This window comes from Lytechinus pictus, chromosome 12 (assembly GCF_037042905.1).
Source record: "Lytechinus pictus isolate F3 Inbred chromosome 12, Lp3.0, whole genome shotgun sequence".
Classification (NCBI taxonomy): domain Eukaryota; kingdom Metazoa; phylum Echinodermata; class Echinoidea; order Temnopleuroida; family Toxopneustidae; genus Lytechinus; species Lytechinus pictus.
In genome coordinates this window covers 17,802,517-17,825,435 of record NC_087256.1, presented here as the reverse complement: position 1 = coordinate 17,825,435, position 22,919 = coordinate 17,802,517, and the positions used below count along the sequence as shown (strand labels likewise).

Genomic DNA, 22,919 nt, shown 5'->3' with positions numbered 1-22,919 from the left:
CAAACTGTTTCTTGTCTTTCAAACAGAGGGTCGTGGTTTCAGCCATGGCATGTCTTTCCTTCAGCAAGATACATGTATCTATCCACATTTTGCAGAACTCAACTCAGGCCAGGAGAGGTGAATAGGTATGGCATGATGTATACCTTGAATGCCCTGTGCGCCAGAATTACAAGTAAGTGGCAGCTTGAGAAAAAGCCAGGGGTAGTAACAATAGTACTTTATATCCTCTGGAAAATGTGCTATATAAACCTAATAAATCTAATTTTATTATGAGTATACTAAACCAGTCAATGATACATGACTATTCAAGTGGTGGGTATGGCATATGAGACCCCCCCCCCAGTGTAAATGTGTAATTATGTTACTAACTGTATGATATCTTACTTCTCATTTCAAAAGATGTCAAAACATGAATTGAACATTTACAATCAAAGAGTACTTGCTTCGAACCAATCATGTGTAGCCACACATTGTTATGAAAACAAAGGGTGAACTGAGAATGAACTTGTATCTAGACAGAAAAAATAAATCTGATATGATCGTTGTTATCTGTCAATTACATATTTCTCACATTCATCAACTGGATGGCTATCTTTATAATATTGTTCTCATTCTATCATAACACAATAACATATCGAATATCGAGTCTATGGTTGTTTTGAAAGTGTGAGACTGAAAAAAGGGACTCTCCCCTCTGCAATGCACTAAACATACCCATCTCTGAAAACAATGCAGATTGTATTGGCGCAGTCACATTTCCCTTACGACAGCCGTACAGCCCCTGTAGGGGAAATGTGACTGCAGCATTAACATCATAGAATCTAACTAAAATTATGTCTAATTTTCAATGAATACAAAAATCAGTACTCTCAACATCTTGCCTATTTAATTTGGCTTATTATTTCTTTAACCAGTCTCACAAATCAATACAAATAATAAATATTGCATGACTTCACTAAAAAAAATATATATAACAGTTTTGTTGGAAAATGGGGATCCCTCAAAATATTGCCAATTTGATAAATTTAAATGAGGAAAAAACAATATTACTAACAAAATGACAATTTTTACTTCTTTTTGTTTTTAATATTGGTTTACATCAAAGGCAATGTAATGAAATGCAATAGAACAGTTTCATTGATTGATTTAAGTCAAAAGATAGTACAGATATGTGTGACTTTAAAACCTTTGTTTAACACATTTTCTTTTCTCCAAAGGGCATGTGGTTTGGAATTATTTTGATAGATGTAATTGATTTAAAACACAATTAAGAAAATTGCTCATGAAACAAATTCAGTATTATTTTGTTAATGAAATCATTCTAAAAACATTGAAAACAAAAATTCTGGACAATTCTAAACAACTCTCCACATCTTATTCTAAATTTAATAAGCCAACTACCCACTGTGTAAAACTTATTGTGAAATGGCCAAACATGGACCCTATCAAAGCTAATTTCCTGAACCTATGGTATAGCTCCTCCCCCCCCCCAAAAAAAAAAAATTATTGTAGGAAGTCAGTAACGCCATCTAACAAGATAATACCATCTTCCGGTAATGTATCAATATATCCTAGTGATTATTTTTCTCCAAAAGGTGAAAGATGGCTGTTAATTTCCAGCAAGCTGCTGATATATCCCTTTTTTTCTGTTGAGCTACAATGTAGCCAATTTTTGCTTGTCTTTGCTAACTCTTGATAGATAGAAGACAAAGCAATAAATTTCTAAAAGTTCTTAACTAGTGTCTAACTAATGTCTGCTTCTAGTACTTAAATTCACTTAAGTGATTAATACAGTTCCTTCTTTTTCCTGAATGAGAAATCAAAACACAATTTCCATGCTATTTGGAAAGTACTGCCATAACTAAACTCTCAACTAAAATGAAGAGTATCAGACTAGTCAGATGATGATTCTAACTATTAAAAAATTGTTCAGGTGCATGAACAGAAATCCTAGCACATTTGCACACAATACATACATGTACATGTATATCAACGTTTCATAAACTATTTGATACAATTACAAATAAAAGACAAGAAAAAAATCAAGAAATGGGTATCATGAAATTCTGAATGTTCAGTCTTAAGAAAGATTATGTTTCCTGCATAGAACATGATCCAGAATTAACATTGAGGCAGATGTAGACAGCTGAACTGAATTAAATGAGGCACCAAGTCACTTCTTCTCCATACATACTCTCCTAATGCAATAAAAGTTTGAATCAATGATGGGGTGTGAACTTCTTTATAGTTGAAGATTTGGTTAGGGCATAATTTTCTAATTTCCTGAGCCCCCTGACTTGCACATCTAATCATCCGACAGGATTTATGGAAGACTTCTGCGAGGAACATAAGAATCATTTCCATCGAGTAATGTGACCTCCTTTTTTGCTACTGTCATTTGCTGTACATAGTTTGTACATGTAGGAATGTACCAGTGAATATTAAAGGGCAAGTTCACCCTATTATGTATTTCAATAATAGCAGAAAAATAACGAAAAATATATGTAAAGATTAGACGAAAATCCGTCAATAGAATAAGAGAGTTAAGAATTTCTAACGATTGAAATTTGTGACATCATATGCGGCCAGCATCGCCAAAATTCAATAGATTCCCATTTTTCAATGGTTCATGATGACTGAAAATATTTTTCTTTAATATACATGTAGAAAGCCCCTGGGGGCCGTCTCATAAAGCTGTTCGTAAGTTAAGAGCGACTTTAAGAACGACTGGTGAACCTTTCTTACGCGCTTAACCATCGCCAATGAACCATTTTCCACAAGAAAGGATCACCAGTCGTTCTTAAAGTCGCTCTTAACTTATGAACAGCTTTATGAAACACCCACCTGGTATGATATGATGTGTCTAATGATATAATAAATGCACAAATATATTAAATCTTTCTCAATTTTTCTGAGAAAATTGCATTGGCCAACTGGGCATTAGACTACATGTAAATGAGAATTAGTGTTGTATAGACCTAAACAGGAATTAGACCAAATGGATAGTAGAAAAGAAAATGGGTTCAGACCGTGTGGTATAAGACTATATGACCCTGTTCTCATCCACTTTTTCCTTTCAACCAGTTCAGGAAACCAGTTTAGAAGATCGCTTGCTTGGGTCCTCATCACCATCTCCTGAACTGGTTTCCAGAACAACTTTACGTAAAATGGTATTGTTGCTATGGGAACACTCTCAGTGGAGTCATATGTTTCGCACGAAATTTGAAACTGCAGCGCAGGCATTCTACACACAGTGTCTACTGAGTAGCGCACCCAACATGCACACACTCTCATACTTCCATGCGAAGACCTCTTCCTGAATAATGGTTGTGCCTTCAATATTACATCACGAGGGGTTTTTCTAAACTGGTTTGGAAAATCACTTAATATCGCTTCCAAGACTGCTTCGAGCATTCCCATAAACAGTTAAACTGGTTTCCACTAATCTAGTTTAAGGACGTAGATATGAGAAGAGGGCTTAGAGAAGTCGACCAAATGCTTTGTAGATTAGAATATAAACCTTGCGGTATACTTACCACTGCGCCTTGCTTCACGCACCAACCAGATTGAATGATGTTCCTCCCGGGAAAGAGTCGCGCCGTCACTTTGTCCATCGTACCGGCCGCGTGCGTTGGTGAATGTGGCGACGACGGTGTACCCCGCGTATAAAGGTTGACCTCCTCGTCGCTGTCGCTCTCACTAAGTTGAGCTCCTGTCTGTTTAGGTCAAAGGTCAAAGTTCAGAAATTTAGTCATGCATTCGCATTGTTTGCTTTTTCTATATTGTATGATTAGCCAATACAATTCTTTATTTAATTATGCTTATACATCAGCTGATACATGCAGTTGTCACCTATTGAACAAGTTTTTCTTCGTTTCTTCTAGAAATTAGTTTTTCTGAAAGTACTTCACCCATATCAAAATTATTTGATAAAAATATTAGTTGGTCTTCTTCTATATGTCTCATCTAGTTTCATTTCACTGTCATAATAATCATGAATTATTGTAGAGCAAATAGTGATTTTGAATGAAACATCAAATGCTTATAAGGAAACGAAAGTATCATTAATAACCAAATGTTCTTTAATTCATTTAAACTTTATTAACATAATAACATATTTATAACCCATAGCATCTTAATACAACGAATAATATCCATGAGACCATGACACAAGAATATATTGGAAAATATAATTGTGATCAGGGTTGTCACCACATTGTTCGATGCCTGTCGATAGCTTTCACCAATCAAAATTTCTGAAAGGAATGCACTTCAAGATATACCTGCCCAGCATTGTTTTCCCCACTGACAAAGGAAATGATATTTTTAATCAAAGTTTTGATTTAATTGAATATAGTGTTTGGTACTGTAAAACCAGAAAATAGCATTATATTAGCATGTCCAATAGCTTCAGTATGTCCATGTTTAATGCTAGTTTCCAAATTTAATTAAAGTATTTGTTATTTTAATTTTTAGTGGTGTCCAATGACAAAATGTCTACCACTTAGACAGTGATGACAACCTCAATTGTGAAGTATATTTTCACGAGAAGGGCATGCAGATTGGCAAGATCAACAAACCATTGATTTTCATTCATAAAATTACATGTAGAAGCAAATAAAAGAGAAAGAAAAAAAGTAAAATATTTCAATCTGATTCAAACCAATGAAGAAGAAAAAGAAAACAAAGAGGAGCCCATGTGATTGGTAACAAAAAGAGCAAAATATAAATAGAGAAGAAAAAATGGTCAACCACCATTTATACCACAATGCATGAAACAAACAAATGAACTGGAAGAGGGATCGGCAACATTCAATACTATTTTCATCAAGATTAAGAAATATGTCCAATTACATTTTAAAACACATATTGATATCAATATAAAAAATTATATGACACCTAGATAGATCCTTGTCATTTGATTGGTTGTTTGAAATCGATCATTCGGCCCATTTGACAAGACGTCGTCAACCGTGCAATTTTGGATCCATACGATATTGTCCATTGCACTCGCGCACCGAGACTGCTGCATACTGCACGTGACGATCAACAGACCGAGCTCGCACTGCATGAACATATTTTGCATCGAAATTCATAAATTTTATAAGAAAAAGAATCTATTTTAGGTGTCATATAAACCAAATAATGAATGTTCTTATCATTCGTGCAATGGACACAATACTTCATTCGGTGAAAGATGAAATGTATGATCCATTCAACTCGGTTACGCATCGTTGAATGGATCATTTCATCTTTCACCTCATGAAGTATTCTGTCCATTGCACTCATAAACATTCATTGTTTGTATAATCATGTATCAAGACATGACAACGTAGACCAATCCAAAATTATAATGAGGAAAATATGGGGTTGTTTATAAGATCCCATGCTCGACTTGCGACAAAGTCTACATCGGTGAGACTGGTAGACCTGTGGGGGAACGCATGAAGGAACATCGCCGTGATGTTCGGCTTAGGCGCACTGATAGCTCTGCTGTTGCAGAACATGCTTGGGACTCCGATCATCCACCTAACTGGGATGAGGTCAGCTGCGTTGCTCATGATAAGCATTGGTATACGCGGCGCGTTAAGGAAGCGATTCAGATCCGTTTGCACCCGAGCAATATCAATAGGGACAGCGGCATTGAGATCCCTGATGCATGGTTACCGGCCATCCGACGGCATACTGCATCCACCGTTCAGAGCGCACGGCGCCCGCACCAGCAGGTGCCTGACACCAGCGCAGATGCTGATTGGCCGGCCGCATCGGCCAATCACAACGCACGGTGCACGCTCCAGCGGGCACCAAGCACCAGCGCGGACCCTGATTGGCCAGCGGCTTCGGCCAATCACAGCGCGGCTCACGCCCGAGTGGAGCCAGACAATAGCTCCCGACGCTATATAACCCGTGCGCAGCAGCGTCTTTGCTCATTGCCTGACGAAGTCTAGCAGCTGGCAGACGAAACGTCGCTTTCACACTACGTTTGCTACATCGTGAGACAACTGGTTAATTTCTTCTACTCATCCTTCACCACGATGAACCTCTTCCACATCATCTCTCAGAAGTATGGGCGCCCTGCCCTAAGGCTCGTCCGAAGACACGAACGCTGCTCGAAGAAACTCGCGAGATTTACCAACCACCTCACCTTCCTAACCCGTTGCATCAAGAACACCGTTATCCCGAAAGATCTTAGAGTTCGCCCGCCAGTACCCACCAAGTCAGCACGCATCATCGCCGAGAGGACCTCCCGCCTTTTCCTTCGTGAAAGAATCCGCCTCACCCGCATGACTCTTAAGTCTATCCGCGCCGAGATTGAGTCCAGTACTACCCTTGTCCGTTCCGCGCTCGCCGAAGAGCACTACAACAGTGCTCTCGAGCTTTTCAACGATATCTACCGCTACGAATTTGAGAAGTGCAAGTCCCGACAACAGGATAAGTATCGCAAGATTAGTACAGAGGGTAAGGATAGTTCCGTATGTGCCGATACTAGCTCTCGGGTCGTCAATTTGTCTAAACGCAAATTGACTTCTGATGAGAGTGCGCTGCTCGCCAAGGGACTTAACTTTTCAGTAGCCCCGAAGCGTGTTCCCGCTACCGAGATTGTTGCGAAGGTGGAATCCTCCATTCGTTCACTTGATGCCGAGACCATCGGCTCCGTAAGAAGAGAGATAAATGCTATCCTCTCCTCCGCCGAACCGCCTAAACCTAACATTACTCCCGGCATGCGCAAAGCCTTGAAATCGCTCAAGGAAGACGAGTCTATTATGATTTTGCCAGCAGACAAAGGCCGCGCCAGTGTTATTCTGGACACCGATGTCTACCGCGCCAAGATGTCCGAGTTAATTGAATCCGGCCCATATCGCGCTATCGGGAAGGACCCGACCGATCGCCTCTCCCGCAAGCTTACCACTATTCTTCGCGGCTTTCACAAGAATGGTGACATCGATGATTCTACCTACCGTAAGCTTAAACCGTCGCAGAAGCAACCACCCAGGATCTATGGACTACCTAAAATCCATAAAGCTGACATTCCGCTCCGTCCGATTGTATCATGTGTGAGTTTGTTTGCTTACAACACGTCTAAGTATCTCGCTGATATTCTTGCTCCCTTAGTCGGGTCCAATGGACATGCTGTCCATAACTCTGCATCGTTTGTTGATTTCCTACGCAGCGAAACCATACAGGAACACGAGGTCATGGTTTCATTTGATGTGGTGTCATTGTTTACCAATGTACCCATCGACGCCGCATGCAAGGTCGCACTTAGCAGACTCGAACGCGATGAGAGTCTACCCGAGCGCACACAGTTATCTCCGGCCCAGGTAACTGAGCTTTTGAGTTTTGTTTTACAATCTACGTATTTTATGTTTGCCGGCAATTTCTACGAACAGCAAGAAGGAGCAGCCATGGGCAGCCCTGTTTCCGCAGTAATCGCTAACTTGTTCATGGAAGCTTTTGAGGAACGCGCGCTGAGTATTTGCCCGCCCGACTGCGCCCCTAGAGTTTGGAAGCGATACGTAGATGACACGTTTATTATCACGCATAGATCCGCCGCCGATGACCTTTTGAACCAGCGGCCGATTGTACACCACCGTATACAGGAAGCCCACGCACACCGATCAGTACATTGCTTATGATTCGCATCACCCGAAGTCCGTTAAGCGCGGTGTAGTGAAGTGTCTTTATGACAGAGCTTCACGCATCGTTACTAAGCCCCATTGCACAGCTACAGAGAAGCAACACATCACCTCGGCTCTTATTTCTAACGGTTACCCGCGCTCCTTCGTTAACCGCGTTGCTAAGAAGAAGAGCGCTCCGTCCGAACAGCCTGCGCAATTTAAATCCGCTATAGTAATCCCATTTGTTGATGGTATCGCGCATCTTCTCCGCCGGCGCTTGGAGAAGCATGGCATCCGAGTTATATTCAAGTCCGACAGCATCCGCAGCCAGCTGGTCCGTCCGAAAGACCGCCCGATCCCCGACAGACGCGATGGGGTTGTTTATAAGATCCCATGCTCGACTTGCGACAAAGTCTACATCGGTGAGACTGGTAGACCTGTGGGGGAACGCATGAAGGAACATCGCCGTGATGTTCGGCTTAGGCGCACTGATAGCTCTGCTGTTGCAGAACATGCTTGGGACTCCGATCATCCACCTAACTGGGATGAGGTCAGCTGCGTTGCTCATGATAAGCATTGGTATACGCGGCGCGTTAAGGAAGCGATTCAGATCCGTTTGCACCCGAGCAATATCAATAGGGACAGCGGCATTGAGATCCCTGATGCATGGTTACCGGCCATCCGACGGCATACTGCATCCACCGTTCAGAGCGCACGGCGCCCGCACCAGCAGGTGCCTGACACCAGCGCAGATGCTGATTGGCCGGCCGCATCGGCCAATCACAACGCACGGTGCACGGTGCACGCTCCTGGGGCGGTATTCTGAAAATCGTGTTAACTTTGGTGTTAAATATCGTGTTATCTCTCTGATTTAACACGCCCCTAACATACCCCCAAATCGGTATTCTGAAAACCGTGTTATCTGCGTGTTATCTCATTTCGTGTTATCTTCGGCTCCTCCCACTCTGCATCTATTTAATCCAATCAAATGCGCTGTTAAAGAAATAAATCGCGCACAATTTTCAGGGAAAAGGGGAGTGCGCGCTCGGTTTCGGTTACACGAAGCTTGCATATTGTGACATCATTTTTGAAAGCGCATACAGCTAAATAAAAGTTAGAGCAAGAAAGAGACGTCGGGAGGGGTGATTGTGACAATTAAGAATGGATTATTTCAGACAGCATGGACAGGAGACAGAGGCCTCGATCGATTGTGGACCAGGCAGGGGACGATCGCCCCTAAAATATGGGGGCAAGCATAATTCATACATGCCCCCAATTATTTTAAGAACTTGAAAAAATAAATATGCAATGTAAATTTTGAAAAGCATGAAAAGCACTTTAGGAAAAATTAAACCTGACATAGAAATATCAACTTAACCTCTCCTTAACGCAGTGTTAAATGTTCGTGTTATCTTTGAACAAAATTTTAGCTAACACCATTTTCAGAATACCAAATTTCGTGTTATCTTCCTCCCTAACACCGCGTATGGGGGTTGCGCGTTGCGCTCTGCGTATTTCATGACCATGCGCGGTGTTATCTCTTGGGCCACGTGTTTTTCATGCTAACACGATTTTCAGAATACCAATCGTGTTAGCTAACACCGTTTTTGTGCTAACACGGTTTTCAGAATACCGCCCCAGCGGGCACCAAGCACCAGCGCGGACCCTGATTGGCCAGCGGCTTCGGCCAATCACAGCGCGGCTCACGCCCGAGTGGAGCCAGACAATAGCTCCCGACGCTATATAACCCGCGCGCAGCAGCGTCTTTGCTCATTGCCTGAAGAAGTCTAGCAGCTTGCAGACGAAACGTCGCTTTCACACTACGTTTGCTACATCGTGAGACAACTGGTTAATTTCTTCTACTCATCCTTCACCACGATGAACCTCTTCCACATCATCGAAAATATTGTTTTCCAAATCTACTAGATTGAAATTTCCAATGTAATGCTGAATCCGCCCCTACTATCTAAATAATTCACAGAATGTAAATGATTGTGACCATGAAGCTAAAAAGAATCAGATTTTAGACACTTTGTCAGAAGTAAACGAAACAGCTCTTCTGCAGGGAACCTGCAAGTGCCTTTTAGCGCTAAGCACATTTCATCATAGACAAAACAATGGAGAATGCTGAAAAGCCGTTATGAAAAGATGGAATGCAACTTTACCATGGGGCTCCAGCTTAAAGACACTAACAGACTTTTGACAAGGTACCTAAGTTCTGTGTCATTAATGAATACATGTAAATTAAAAATAAATGAATCGAACATAGAGGTAGCAACTAGCAATCTTGAGAAACATTTATTTTTCACCATGCCCCAAGCATGATATGACTATCTATTACATGGTTGAATGTTACCCTGACTGAGCAAGAATATATGCAATGTTTGGCAACTCATCAAATATTCTTGAGTTATCCAATAATCATTTTCGCATATACTACAATGGTAACATCCTGATCAGAGTTTACCGAAAGTTGAGCAGCCCCCATGAGTACTCCTGATACCATACATACCATAGGTAGTAGAAAGGCAAGGGAAGAAATCATGATTTCAACCAAACTTTCATTGGTGGGATGGGGGTGGGGCTCTCCCAAATGTCTCCCTTGGACACCCAATATCTTTCGTTTGCTTCTCCCAAATTCCTCAGGGTTCCCAGCTTTTCAAGAAAACAAAATTCCCTGATTTTTCCCTGATGAAGTTTAAATATTCCCTGATAACTATTTTAACCCATTCCCAATTTCGCATGTTTTCAAAGTTGGTGCAGGGAATTACATGTATTTTCAGTATAAAAACAATAATTTAAAACTAAATAGTACTATTACACAACAACATGTATTCATTCAATGGAGGTTGTTTTGATATGAAACAAAATATAACAGAGTCTGACTGACTATCGTGCTTTCGAGTTTTGGGGCGATCAAAATTCCCTGATTTTTCCTTCATTTGAGGCATTTTCCCCTGATTTGAGCTATTTAAAAAAAAAATCAAATTCCCTGATTTTCCCCTGACTGGAAAAAAGTAAAATAATTTTCCCTGATGGGCTGGGAACCCTGTTCTTACAAAGTTTTTGGATGAAAATCCTTCGGATTGTGACTCACAATCTCTCTTGGTTGGAAGAAACTGAAATTTGCGTCATTAGGGATTGCGGTTGCTATGGAAAGAAATCTAGGGATACATTTTCCGTCTCTTTCTTTATGCAAGCAAGGGGTGAAAAAGCTCACTTGGTCATGAGCAGTTTGGTACCTGGAATTGTGAGAATTCAAGATATAATTGTGGTTTTTCAAACTTTGCAAGGGTCAAGGGAAGGGGAGACCTGGGTGGGTTTATTGTGGTATGTCATAAAAAAGGCTGAGGAATGAAATGTTACTGGTTAAAATCTAACACCTGAGCTCATATCAAACTTGGCTTGCATAACTAAATACAACAATAGACCAGGAATTTTGTGATAAATGTATATGAAAAATGACAATAAACGCTCTGTTTATATTCTCTCCTTAATAAAAAAATCCACATTTTGAAGAGTGGCCACTGGTGTAAAAATCTTACCAACCTGTTTCCTTATTTTTTGTGAGCAAAGAATTCATATTATCATCTACTCACAAAGAATCATACACATAAAAGCAAAACCCTTATTACTCTTAAACATGATATGTAAATTATTGTCAACATTTTACCATTAAAACAGAAAATTCAAAGTTCTATGAATGAATATATAATGCCCATGCAAACACACAAGCACATGCACATCCCAAGAATAATTACAATGATTCATGTAATCCTTAACATGCCAGAAAATTGTTCACTGTGAGTAACACATAGTATCGGAAGGGGTGGGCATCAACTATATTTGGTGTATATGAACATGCCTGACCAGAAGAAAAAAAATGTTAGAAGGGAATCAAACATGTCAGATGTGGTGATCATGTAGTGCATACAGGGTGCTATAAACTCTCATATAAACTAATGTATTTTTTCAGAAAATTAACAAAAAAATCAAGGAAAATGGGTATCTTTCTGGAGTTTTTTAATTCAGTATATGGTATCATTTCCCCATATTGGTGTGGATTTGTTCTTTTTCTCAAAAAAGATAAAAATGCTATGCCTTGGAACAGAAGTTTGAGTGTAAAAATGGGGGTCCCCTCCACGGCACATACCCACCATGCATTATATACTGAGTGCCCCCCCCCCCCTGGGTTCTCTGATCCAAGAAGTCCACAAATTTATCACTGTCAGTCTCACAACCTTCATATGAAAGTCTTTTCAATGTTGACAGAACCAATGGCAAATGGAACCAACATGAATGTGCAGTGAGTCTAAAGGACACTTTATCCTACTCGGATTCATGAAAGGTCCTTGAGATATGAGTGTATCAGAAATACCTGTGGTCTCAGAAACCACCAAGACCTGACAAGCCTTCTGAAGAGTTTACACTGAGGTCTAATTCTAAAGACAATGACCTCACGTCCAGATTGCGTCCATAGGACTCCACATTGGATTTCCCTGATGCCCGACTGTCTTGTCTTTGCAGAAACTAGACTACCAGGATGAAGAACACGCTAAACAGGATGCTTGCTATAAGTCATGGCTTAAAAGTGGCCGAGACAGTTTGTTATTGCTAGATTCCTACTGCTGTCAAACTGGGGCCATTTCATAAATGGTATAAACTTTTCACTTCTAGCAACTACCAAAGACAAAGTAACAGAGCTCAACTGCCAACCACAATCAATATTTCCAGGGTAGTTACCATACTGGCAAAGTTGGCATAGTAACTCTTGATGAAATGGGTACCTGATCAGCTTGATCAATCTTTACAAAGATGGTTGGTCTTGGTCAATCTACCTCGATCCTGGTAATCAGGAATGGTCTGGCTCCCTTGGACATGTTCTAAACGTTTGGGTGGTTAACCAGAGAGATATCGATCAAGATAGACTGATGCAGATCATGGTAGATAGACCCAGGCTGCTTACCTCGCCTAGCAAGACCGACCTAACAGAAAATATCTTGATCTAGTCAGTCAGTTTGGCAGCAGTTAACAAGCATCAGATGCTGAACTATATCAGTTCACAGATGACTTTGCAGGACTAGAAGCATGTGATACCCCTTTCATAAACCCAATAAAACCTATCCTCCAATTAGCCGCCTAAGAGTAATGCGGATAATTCAATAAAAATTGCGTTCACAAACTCCGAAAATTATCCGCATTATTTTTACGAGCGCCCGTCCTGAAAAAGGCGGATAATCGTCATGACAACTGGACACGCCCCCTCCGATGCGGTTGTGTTGGAAAAGGGTGACCTTGTGACCGCACCATGGCAATTATCCGCATTATTTGGAAATACGTTCATAAACTCAAAATCTTGTCCCGATGCTGCTATTATGCGGATAATAGCAGCATCAGAATAATGCGGATAACTCTTGTCCTCCTCTGATTTTACGACCAAATTATGCTGCTATTAGCCGCATAATTGGGTTTTATTGGGTTTATGAAAGGGGTATGAGCTTGTCGGGAGGTCTCTGCTTTAATAATAGTTTTCATGCCAACGGGTGAGCACATTTCCAGGTAGATCCGGGGGCCGTTTCATAAATTTATTTGTATTAAACTTACCATGACTTTAGGAACGACTGGTAATTCTTTCTTGCGCTAAATGACAAACACCAAGTGAAATTTCTAAATCAAACATTGAATTTTCCAGTGAGATGGTTAAAAAAGAGTTTGAAATTACAGAGCTTGTAGCTGAAAGGAAACTTAATGAGTGATAATCTGATTTAGCATCCTAGCAAAGGTCGCTCGCCAGTCGTACATAAAGTCTTTGAAACCACCCCCAGGTCCAGTTCTCACACGCACCCAGGCCAAAGCAGGGGAAAGTGCAGGCTAATGGATCTGTTGCAGGCACAACTTACATCAAGACCTGTCTTACCTTGACTAAGGATTCCAAATGATTCTTGATGATACTCTTTTCATCCCACTGAACGGATGCATGTAAATAGTTTAAAAGGAAGGTAAGAATCATCTAAAATTAAGAATGAAAATCCAAATTTAAAGGGGTAGTTCACCCATGTTGGTTTTGTTAAAAGAAGAAAATGGGAGGAACATATTTATGACTCTTGATGATGCTCTCTTCATCCCGCTACAAGGGGTGCATGAAAAAAAAAAGGTTTGAAAGGAAAGTGAGAATCATCTAAAATTTACAACCGAACTTAAAGGGAAGGTTCTCCTTGCACCGAATTGTCTGTTTTGTTTTGAAGGCATAGTGGTCTGTGCTTATTTGCAAGGTAACAAGTGGTATTAACAAACATCAATAGTGCAAATCTGAAAGGGTTTTTTTTTTTTAACTTGTACATGGTGAATATTCAATGAACTGGGCAAAAGTTCCAGGCTTTTATCCAGTGAAGGTGTGAAGATTACACTCTTAAAAATGTTGGGCACCCACATACTGTCCACACAACAATTGGTTAAAACTTTATCCAATTCTGGGTAGTTGTAAGCCAATAATGTGTGCTTTGGGTGAAAACTACACAGTATTGGCTGAAAACTACCCAGAGTTGCATAAATTTGTTAACCAATTATTGTGTGGACATTATGTTGCCCAATATTTTAAGAGTGTAGGGTGTATGGTACAAGACAGGTTAGAGTTTTAACTCATTAATGGAATGGCATTAGACTGGTATTTGGTTTAAAGTCAGGATACAGAATTCTATCGGGTAATTTAAGATGGAGATATGATCAAAGAATCACAAAGTAGGATCTGATTTAATCAAAGTTCTATCTTTATTGTATTCAGTTCAAAGTTGTAAAAGAAAATGAAGTTTGAGGAAAGATTTATTTATCTCCTCTGGCCTATTGCATAAATTTTGTCATAAAAAAAGCTCTAGAAAATTAAAAACTCTGGCAACAAAATTATCTCATTGATACTTAACACATTAAAAAACTCTGACAAAAAAAAAATTTGTCAGACATTTTATGCAACAGGCCCCTGGCCCATACTTTTTAAAAGTATGATTTCCTCACTTTGTTTCCACAAAAAAAAAGTTTCACAGGGTTGGGGTGCCCAAAAGAAAAAACAAAGGCCCCTATAATTATATTGTTCTATAGAAGTGCAAATATCAGTTTCCCGCAAGAAGGGACTTAAGGTAATTTTTACGATCATTCTTTTTTACTGTGCCCCTTTTAATTTTCTGATATTTCGAGTTTTATTTGAAATTTCAAAATAGTTTGTGCATCATCGGATTGCCTACAATGTACTTATTCAATATTTGAAATAAAAATAATTGTGAATATTACCCTAAGTCCCTTCTTGCGGGAAGCCGACAATATTATATGTGAGGAGGAAAACTGAAAGACCATTAATTCTGAAAAAATCAATTGTCTGCAAACACTTCAAATTTGTCTAATACTTTCTGATTGTCTTACACTCCATTAGTTTTGTACATATACAGAAGGGTAATATTTCTTTGACCCACTTATAGTCATTGTGTCCTATAAAAATGAAACCAAGAATTATCAGTTTAAAATCAGTACACCTTGTGCATGACATATCAAGTGAAAGCTTATATGCTGCCTTATGACACATGAGTAATTCATATCACTTTGGAGAGAGGATACAAAAAGGAATTAGGCAGACAGCATGTAAATTTCAATAAGAAAATCATATCACTCCATAATCTGTTCTTTACATTTCAAGTATCTGAAATAACAAGAGTGCTGTTACTTCACGTTTCAAATAAATTTTAACTCACTTTTGCTTGGGATAAGTATCATATCGTGTGATAAAAGAAGAATCTAAGTTTTACCATGGTATATTTATATCACATTGACTGGCCTTGAGGGGAACATCAAATATATTGCCAGCAAAAGAATCATATTGGCCTGAGTCTTTAGACGAGGGCAATATGGGTCTTTTAAGGGAAATGTATTTGATGTTCCCCGAAAGAATAACCAGTCAGTATTTTTATTATCATCCAAATCAGTTAGCTAGAGCAAAAATCATGATAATGGTGATATTTCTTTTATAGAATTCTATTGTGTCATGTTACATTGTTAATATCAGGGTCTAGGCTCTGCACTTTACCATTATGACGTATTTATAAGCACCTGGATCCATCTTGTCTTTATTAAGACAAACATGTATATCGTTGGTGCACGGATCATTATGAAGCCTATCTCTTCATACGAATCCTAAACTTGCCTGGATGTGAGACCAGGAAAAATACAAAAGTATATTTTGCATCGTCTCTGCATGCAAAGTCAATACATGCATACAGACCAAGCAAAATATAAACAACATACCTATCCCTTCCCGATATTCTGAAAATCTACAGGGCAATACGGTTTTGTAAATGACCAGCTCAGATGTCTGATACGGGTAATAGTATTCATTAATCATATTATGATAATACATGGATAGTTCTTAATTTTTTTTTTCGGACACCCTGTATACATGTAGTGATGTCCAGAGCTCTATTTATAGACTGAAACAATTATCAAATTTCCTAACATTATTGCTACAGGACATATTTATAATTAGCTTCACATGTCTGAAGTATACCTACACTGCTTCACATACAAGCAGCTCTTGTAACCAGTGTATCAAAGCACAATCACTTCATGCGAAAATGAAGAATGATTCTGGAACTAGCCATTTTTATTTTTATTTGTCAGTGTTTTCATACGCTATCCCAAAAAAGTGAGCAATATGATAATTCTCCTCCATTCATACCCTTTTATCATTTCTAAGAATTTTACAAACTTCAGCAAGCTGACTAATTCTAAGAGATAGCCATTTATGATGTTGTAAAGTCTAATGCAAATAACACGCAATAAAATACATTGTACTACATACATATATGGCTACATGTATAAAATCCATATGATACTTGTAAACCAATGACTGTGCTTAAATGCACAAGACAGCAATACAGTTACTTAAAAATTTAATTGATGTATGGGAGGAGGGGGGAGGGAAAAATTATACAGGGGGCTGGGGCAAATTTGCCCCCAAAATGCCCTACAGAGCCCTAGATAACTAATATTAGACCCCCTGAAAATCTATGAAGGGTCCGATGTTAATGATAATACAATGTACCAAATTTGGGCTGGTGAACTCAAAATAGTCAAGGATTTTTTTTATTTTATACCCTACCGGGAGGGGGGGGGAGGGGTATTTAAGAGATTTGAAGAGTTGAAAATTATTATTTTTTTGTTAGATAGTTCAGTATACTAAATCAGAGAATAACTATCAGTAAGTAGAATATACAAATGCCCTGAACTTTTAATTGGCAAATAACAGTATGTAGATCACTTCCTTATTAATGTGTGCATCATTTCTAAATCAGAAACCTCCATAAATTTTTTGATTTTTGAGCAGATTATACTAGCTAGCATACGGTATAAATTTTTTTCAAGTGTAAAAGAAAATGAATATGTTGGCCATACCATGTGATTTTGTGGTGGTTTTGCATGGCATTGATCATGTTTCTTTTATACCATGATAGTCATTTTAATGTGCAATAGAAGGACTACTCTCTTAAGCTGCAACCTAGAGTACCATCTAAAGACAATCAAACAATGATATTATAGTTTACCACAAGTAAAATCAATTTAATGTAAGATAAAATCAATTTCGTGAGATTTGACTGGACAAAAGCTTCTAAAATTTGATATCAGCTAAATTAGTGAGCGATCCCAAAAGAATATACTCTAACATCTCTCCAGCTCATTTTAACACTAAACAGGGATTACTTGTAAAATTCCTGCACTTATTACATGACATTTTGAACATGCAGCTCACCAATACACCAGTTGACATGAAGTGCATGTATCACAGGACAGCTCATGAATGTTCTTTCTCAAAGTATCTTTTATTATGATACACTTTCAAGGCATCTGTCAATCGGAGGGAGATGGCCTACATGTCCTAAAACCTCCCAGGGATCTGCTAACCCGAACAAAATCCGCAAGGAAGCAGTTGAAGGTAGCACCTTGAAAATCTTTCACGAATCCTCAAGAACAAGAACTTTTCAACAAAACTATCCAAGAGGGGGCACAATCATGGCAACAGCCAGTAGTTCCTTCAAGGAAATATCAAATAAAATCCATGCGAATCGCTTTCAAATGTCAGCTATCAGCAATGTCCTCTGCAGTGGCGACCTATAGTACAAATCTCTGCACGTTATGGTCTGGATCAACTGGCAAAACCAAACAGAGTGGACATTGATAAAGAGGAAACGGCTTTCATTTGGACGGACCTCAACAATTTTCGTTGGGACAAGGATACAAGGAAGCAGCTACATTCCAATGTGCTCTAATATAGCAAGCGTTAGAAAGGAGCTGTATCCTTCAAGAATTAAGTAGCATTTGACACAACTGTCACCCATGAGGTTACCAATGATACATGATCATTTACAAAATTTCATAGATCACTTGAGTCTAACTGATTGGGCAATTTGATATCTAATTTCATGGTCAAAAGGACTTTAAGAGGAACACAGTTATGAAAGGGTAGAAACATTACTATAAGGTGTAAGATGACGTTATGAATCTAAGAGGACACTAGATAATTTTTTAAAAGGAAGATCAATCAAATTAACATATGATTTTGAAATTACTTGAAGGTAGACTTTTGATTGATTCAAGTACACATTTCAGTTTCATATGAAGATAGATGGTGAGTTCTTGATAGTCTGTCGGCACAGGCTCTAATCAACACTCTAAATAATAAAGTTATCACCTGGCTGGCATAATGCCTCCCCCCCCCCCCCCCAGTCAGTCCGCAAGCCCTGAAAAAGTAGCTTCTTTTATCCAAGTGATATTCATGACTAGAGGGTTTTTGCATAGTTAATGAGCTTAGTGCGAACCAAAACACCTCTTTTTATTCGGCCATTGCTGCTCTAAATATTTACCAAATTTCATGTTTTTGGTATCTTTGTAAAGGAGAAGATTCATTCTTTCAGGTCATGTGTTTGGATTTTTAAAAGAATGTTGTAATATAGGAAAAACTTTTGATCTAAAACATGAAAAAAAAAAATTTTCATGCAACAAAAGTTGTTGTTTTCACACTTAATTTTTGTTTGGGCACAAATGATTTTTAGATCATGATAAAGCTGAAGATCTAAGCTTTAATATGATATAATTTTTATAAGAAGATGTATTTTAGATGGGTCAGCAGCCAGCTTTTCATAGGCCAAGTACATTTTGCAGCTCAAAAACAAGAATACTGCGCTCTGATTGGTCATAGAGACCACACACCCACGCAAATTCCAATGTTCCCCACACTGGGCCTCCGCAAGGTCACACTCACCATGTGGTAATCTCTTCAAATTACCCGCGCCTGTTTGTTTTGAAAACAGTATTCAGCCAATCAGAACTCTGGATTTTATGTTACTCTGAAATTTCAGAAATCTCGTCTTGCATCTTGATGGAAAAAGCTGGCTGCTGACCCATCTAAAAGATGCCACATATTAAGAGTGACATAGTAAGAAAGTATAGAGTTTGAGCTTTCTGATGATATAAATAATGTTGGTGCCTAAAACACAAAATGTTGCACAATTTGCAAGTGAAAACAGAGAAAGAAAATTCTGTTTGATGCATCTTTTCAGGTAAAAAATTCACTTATTTATCAAAATATTTCATTCAAAAGAAATGACCAATATAAAAGAGTAACATATACTCTTGCCCATGGTACAAAAATAATCAATATTACTCAAGGAGAAAGTGGTTAAATTCTTTGAGAAAGAAAGTCTCACAATTCACGAGATTTTGCAGGGACATGAATTCAGCCACGAGAGGACTTGGATAAATCTTGCTCATTTGCTCATTAACACAGGGGCTTGCGGACTGACTGCCCCCGAATATTTAGATTATACTCAAATGTAAAGAGATTCGTCAAAATTTTTGTTTTAAACATTTTTTTTTGTAAAGTAAACATAAATATATTATATCAAATTTTATTCAGAAATTTGCTAAAAACTTTCTTACAATCAGGGAAAATACAAAACATATCATTCAGCTTACTGAATTCTAGCCAAATAGAATATCATAGATTAGATTTTATCAAATTAATGGAAAGAAGTACAAAAATACAATACCAAAATGAAGGAAAGGAAGAAATAAAGAAAAGAAAAACAGTAGAGTAAAATAATAAAGCAATCCAATTAATAATAACAGCATAATTTTGTTCAGCCTCATTTTTTTTTGTTAGGTAGGAGCAGCGGCCATAGCAAGATGCACAAGATGCAGTATGAACGTATCAAGGAATTGAGAGAGTATCTGAGATGAATAAAGGCCAGTCATGTGATTTCCTCCAACAATCACCTTTAAAGCAAGAGGTGATACAGAATTCAGGAATATTCCTAACCATCTTCCAAGAAAGAGGAAAGGAAACTGTCTCAAATATGTAAATTTCCAAGGTATTTTACCAGTTTGTGCTCCTTATGAACCTCAACCATCTTTCAAGCACAGGTAGATAGAGAATTATTATAGGTTACTCTCGAGGAAGTAAATTTCCAACAAGTTGTGTTCCCTATTGGTTTAACCTCAACAACCTTCCAAGCAAGAGGTGATATTTATCTAGAGGATTATAAGGGTTCCATGATATTTGCTACGGCGACAATTGCACCGATGTAAAGTCTCCACATTAAGCCAGACCTAAAACCTAACCTCCAAATCTAAATAAACCCTAATTAATCCTAATCTTTTCATTATTCTGAACCAAAAAGTCTATTACACTCCTAACCCTATGACCTCTGACATATTAAGACCGGAGTAAATGTCGCAGGAGCGAATGCCGTGTCAGCGATTATAAGTTACCCGCAAAGAGGTGAATGCCACAATAATTTACCAGTTTGTGTTCTTTATTGACTTAACATCAACTATCTTCCAACCAAGAGTTGATAGAGAATTATAAGTTAACCTCACAGAAATTAATTCCAAAGCATTTTTACCAGTTTGCATCCCTAATTGCTTTGAACCTCAAGCATATTCCAATCTAAGTAAGAATTCATAGGGAGTTATACTGTAAGTTACCCTGAAAGAAGCAAATTTCATGGTATTTCACCAGTTTGTATGTCCTTTTAAAATCCTGGTAATATAATCTTACCATTGTACTAATGCCATTTGGGAGGGCATCACTCTGGAGTTGCCGCTCTCCACACAGGTGTAATTGCAACTGGGGAGAGGTTCTTTGTGAGCTATTGCAAGTTAAATAAAGTTATCATTCAGCAGTGGGAGAGTTGTTGCTTCAGATCTGCCTTGTTGGCTAGTGTTAAACTGACTACATATTGATGTTAAAGTAGATCCTATATTCAACGCTGCTGACATTTGTTTGAGCTAAATTGGTTTGAAAATGGCTAAAATATGAAATACATTGATAAACATGTATCTTTTTGCTTGCCATACATTCTTTCTTTCGGCTCATCATGAATGTTCACATTATAATCTGAACATCAATCTACTCATATTTTCGTTTAAATTTCTACAATACTGTGCAATAAATACATCAGGATATCTACTCTAAAAAATATCCCCAAAAAATAAACAAAATTTTGGATTCCCAATCTTCAATATATTTTGCACATCCTGTCGATATACACTTTAAAAGGAAAGGAGTATTAAAATTTGAAGGTAACTACACATATATGCATGTATGCTGTTTTTTCAAAATGCATTTTACAATGCATCTTTGTTTTATTTTGGGAAATATTATTGGTATAAGGACACACATGACTGACACTTAATCACAGATAACTTCTCCCATTTCTCTCTCAAAAATTACATTCTGCGCTTTCTCCTTCTGCTTCTCGTTGCTCTTGTTCTTGTGGCCGTTGGCTCCCACCATCATGTGACACGGGCTGATGACCTTGCGGAATTCAAAGAAGAATCGCCATGGAAAATGAAACTTCCAGCGAATCGGTGTCTGCCGAACATTAACTGTCTGCGGCCTACTTAACGTTTGCTGGGAGAATGGTTATGGAGTGGAGAAACCAAGGGGTGGAGAAATTAAAAATGATATTGAAAGTAAATTATGTTTACGGACCTAGAACATTTTAAGACCAATTGTAATACTACTTTCACACACACCTCTATACAAGTGAAACACAATGTTATGAAAAAATCAATTATTTGATTACAAAGGGACCATTTCTCTCCCACACAATACTTTAAAATCAGTTATGAAACAAAGTTATAGTTCATGTGTTTTTAATGACTTGTGGCTGTTGCCAAATTGCTTTTCAAAACCGCAAACTAAAACAAACAAAAAAACAAACTCAAGTTGCTTATAAGAATGAAGTTCCCTATCACGCTGCTCAAGACCTTGCCAGAAAATTTCTAACTAGAAAATGATTTCCCGACGAAGTCCGAAGTCTGACTAGCTAGGTTTTCAGCAAGACGGTGTAAAGCTGTAAGCTCAAACACAGGTGAATAGTTTTTGCAACACAATTTTGTATTGACCTTTTTTCAGCACCTACGAATAGTCGTATTTAGATCAATGCTATCAGCATCAGGCATGATAGTCCCCTCTGAAAAATAGCCAAGGGGCACTAAGTCACCGCCAAAGTCCAAGGCGCCCCGGTCGGGGGTTACAAGCTCTTGCATGGTAAAGAAATTGAAAGTGATTTTTCAAGGTGAGTCTGCACGACAGTTTTACCATTTGACTTAAAAAAGCAGTAAAAACAGCATGAAAATGTTCTTGGGCAAAGGATTTCACGTATAGAAAAAAACAATTGGAATTCCGATTTTAGTCGGGAGAATATCATGCCTGTAGCATATTCCCAGTTTTTAAGGATGAATGTAAACACCAAATGGTGCAATGAAGAATTGAAAAATGAAAATTGCAGAGATACAGTACAATATCAATTATACATGTAAATGGGCGACAGATAAAGATAACACATGAAATAAGGTAGTGATTATGTGTATAGGGCTCTCTTGTCAAGCAGTCTGTATACTGAAGAGACTCCCCTGGGTAAAAAAACCCAAACAGAATAGCTTTATAAAGAAATCATTTAGATGGATGTAAGCCCTGTGGTGGTGCATCCATGACCCCTGTTACATCTGAAAGTTTCCTACCCGAGACCCGACCGAGTCCACTTGCAACCTTGACTGGATTATTGGTGGCTTAACTTCGCGAATGGACCGAGTCCGAAATGTGGTCTGTTTACATTACAGCGTTCATTCCCTCCCTTGTCGGTACGGTTTCGAGCGGTATCCGATTGCTGACACCAAAGGGTGCTCTCGATCTAGGCTCTGAATAATATGCGCTTGCTAATTGAAGTTGTTTACATTTCGTTACACTCATCAGCTGCT

General features: G+C 38.6%; 1 protein-coding gene across 1 annotated transcript in view; it reads right to left on the bottom strand.

Moving 5' to 3' along the window:
• Window positions 1-21,450, bottom strand: part of LOC129273627 (pleckstrin homology domain-containing family H member 1-like) — a 37,179-nt gene extending 15,729 nt beyond the window's left edge. Inside the window, exons 1-3 of the mRNA XM_064107889.1 lie at window positions 21,388-21,450; window positions 13,537-13,629; window positions 3,537-3,716 (exon numbers count right to left, since the gene is read on the bottom strand). Of these exons, the coding sequence (XP_063963959.1) occupies window positions 3,537-3,716; window positions 13,537-13,629; window positions 21,388-21,450 (336 nt within the window). The remainder of the gene's footprint in view (window positions 1-3,536; window positions 3,717-13,536; window positions 13,630-21,387) is intronic.
• Between the last annotated feature and the right edge of the window lie 1,469 nt (window positions 21,451-22,919).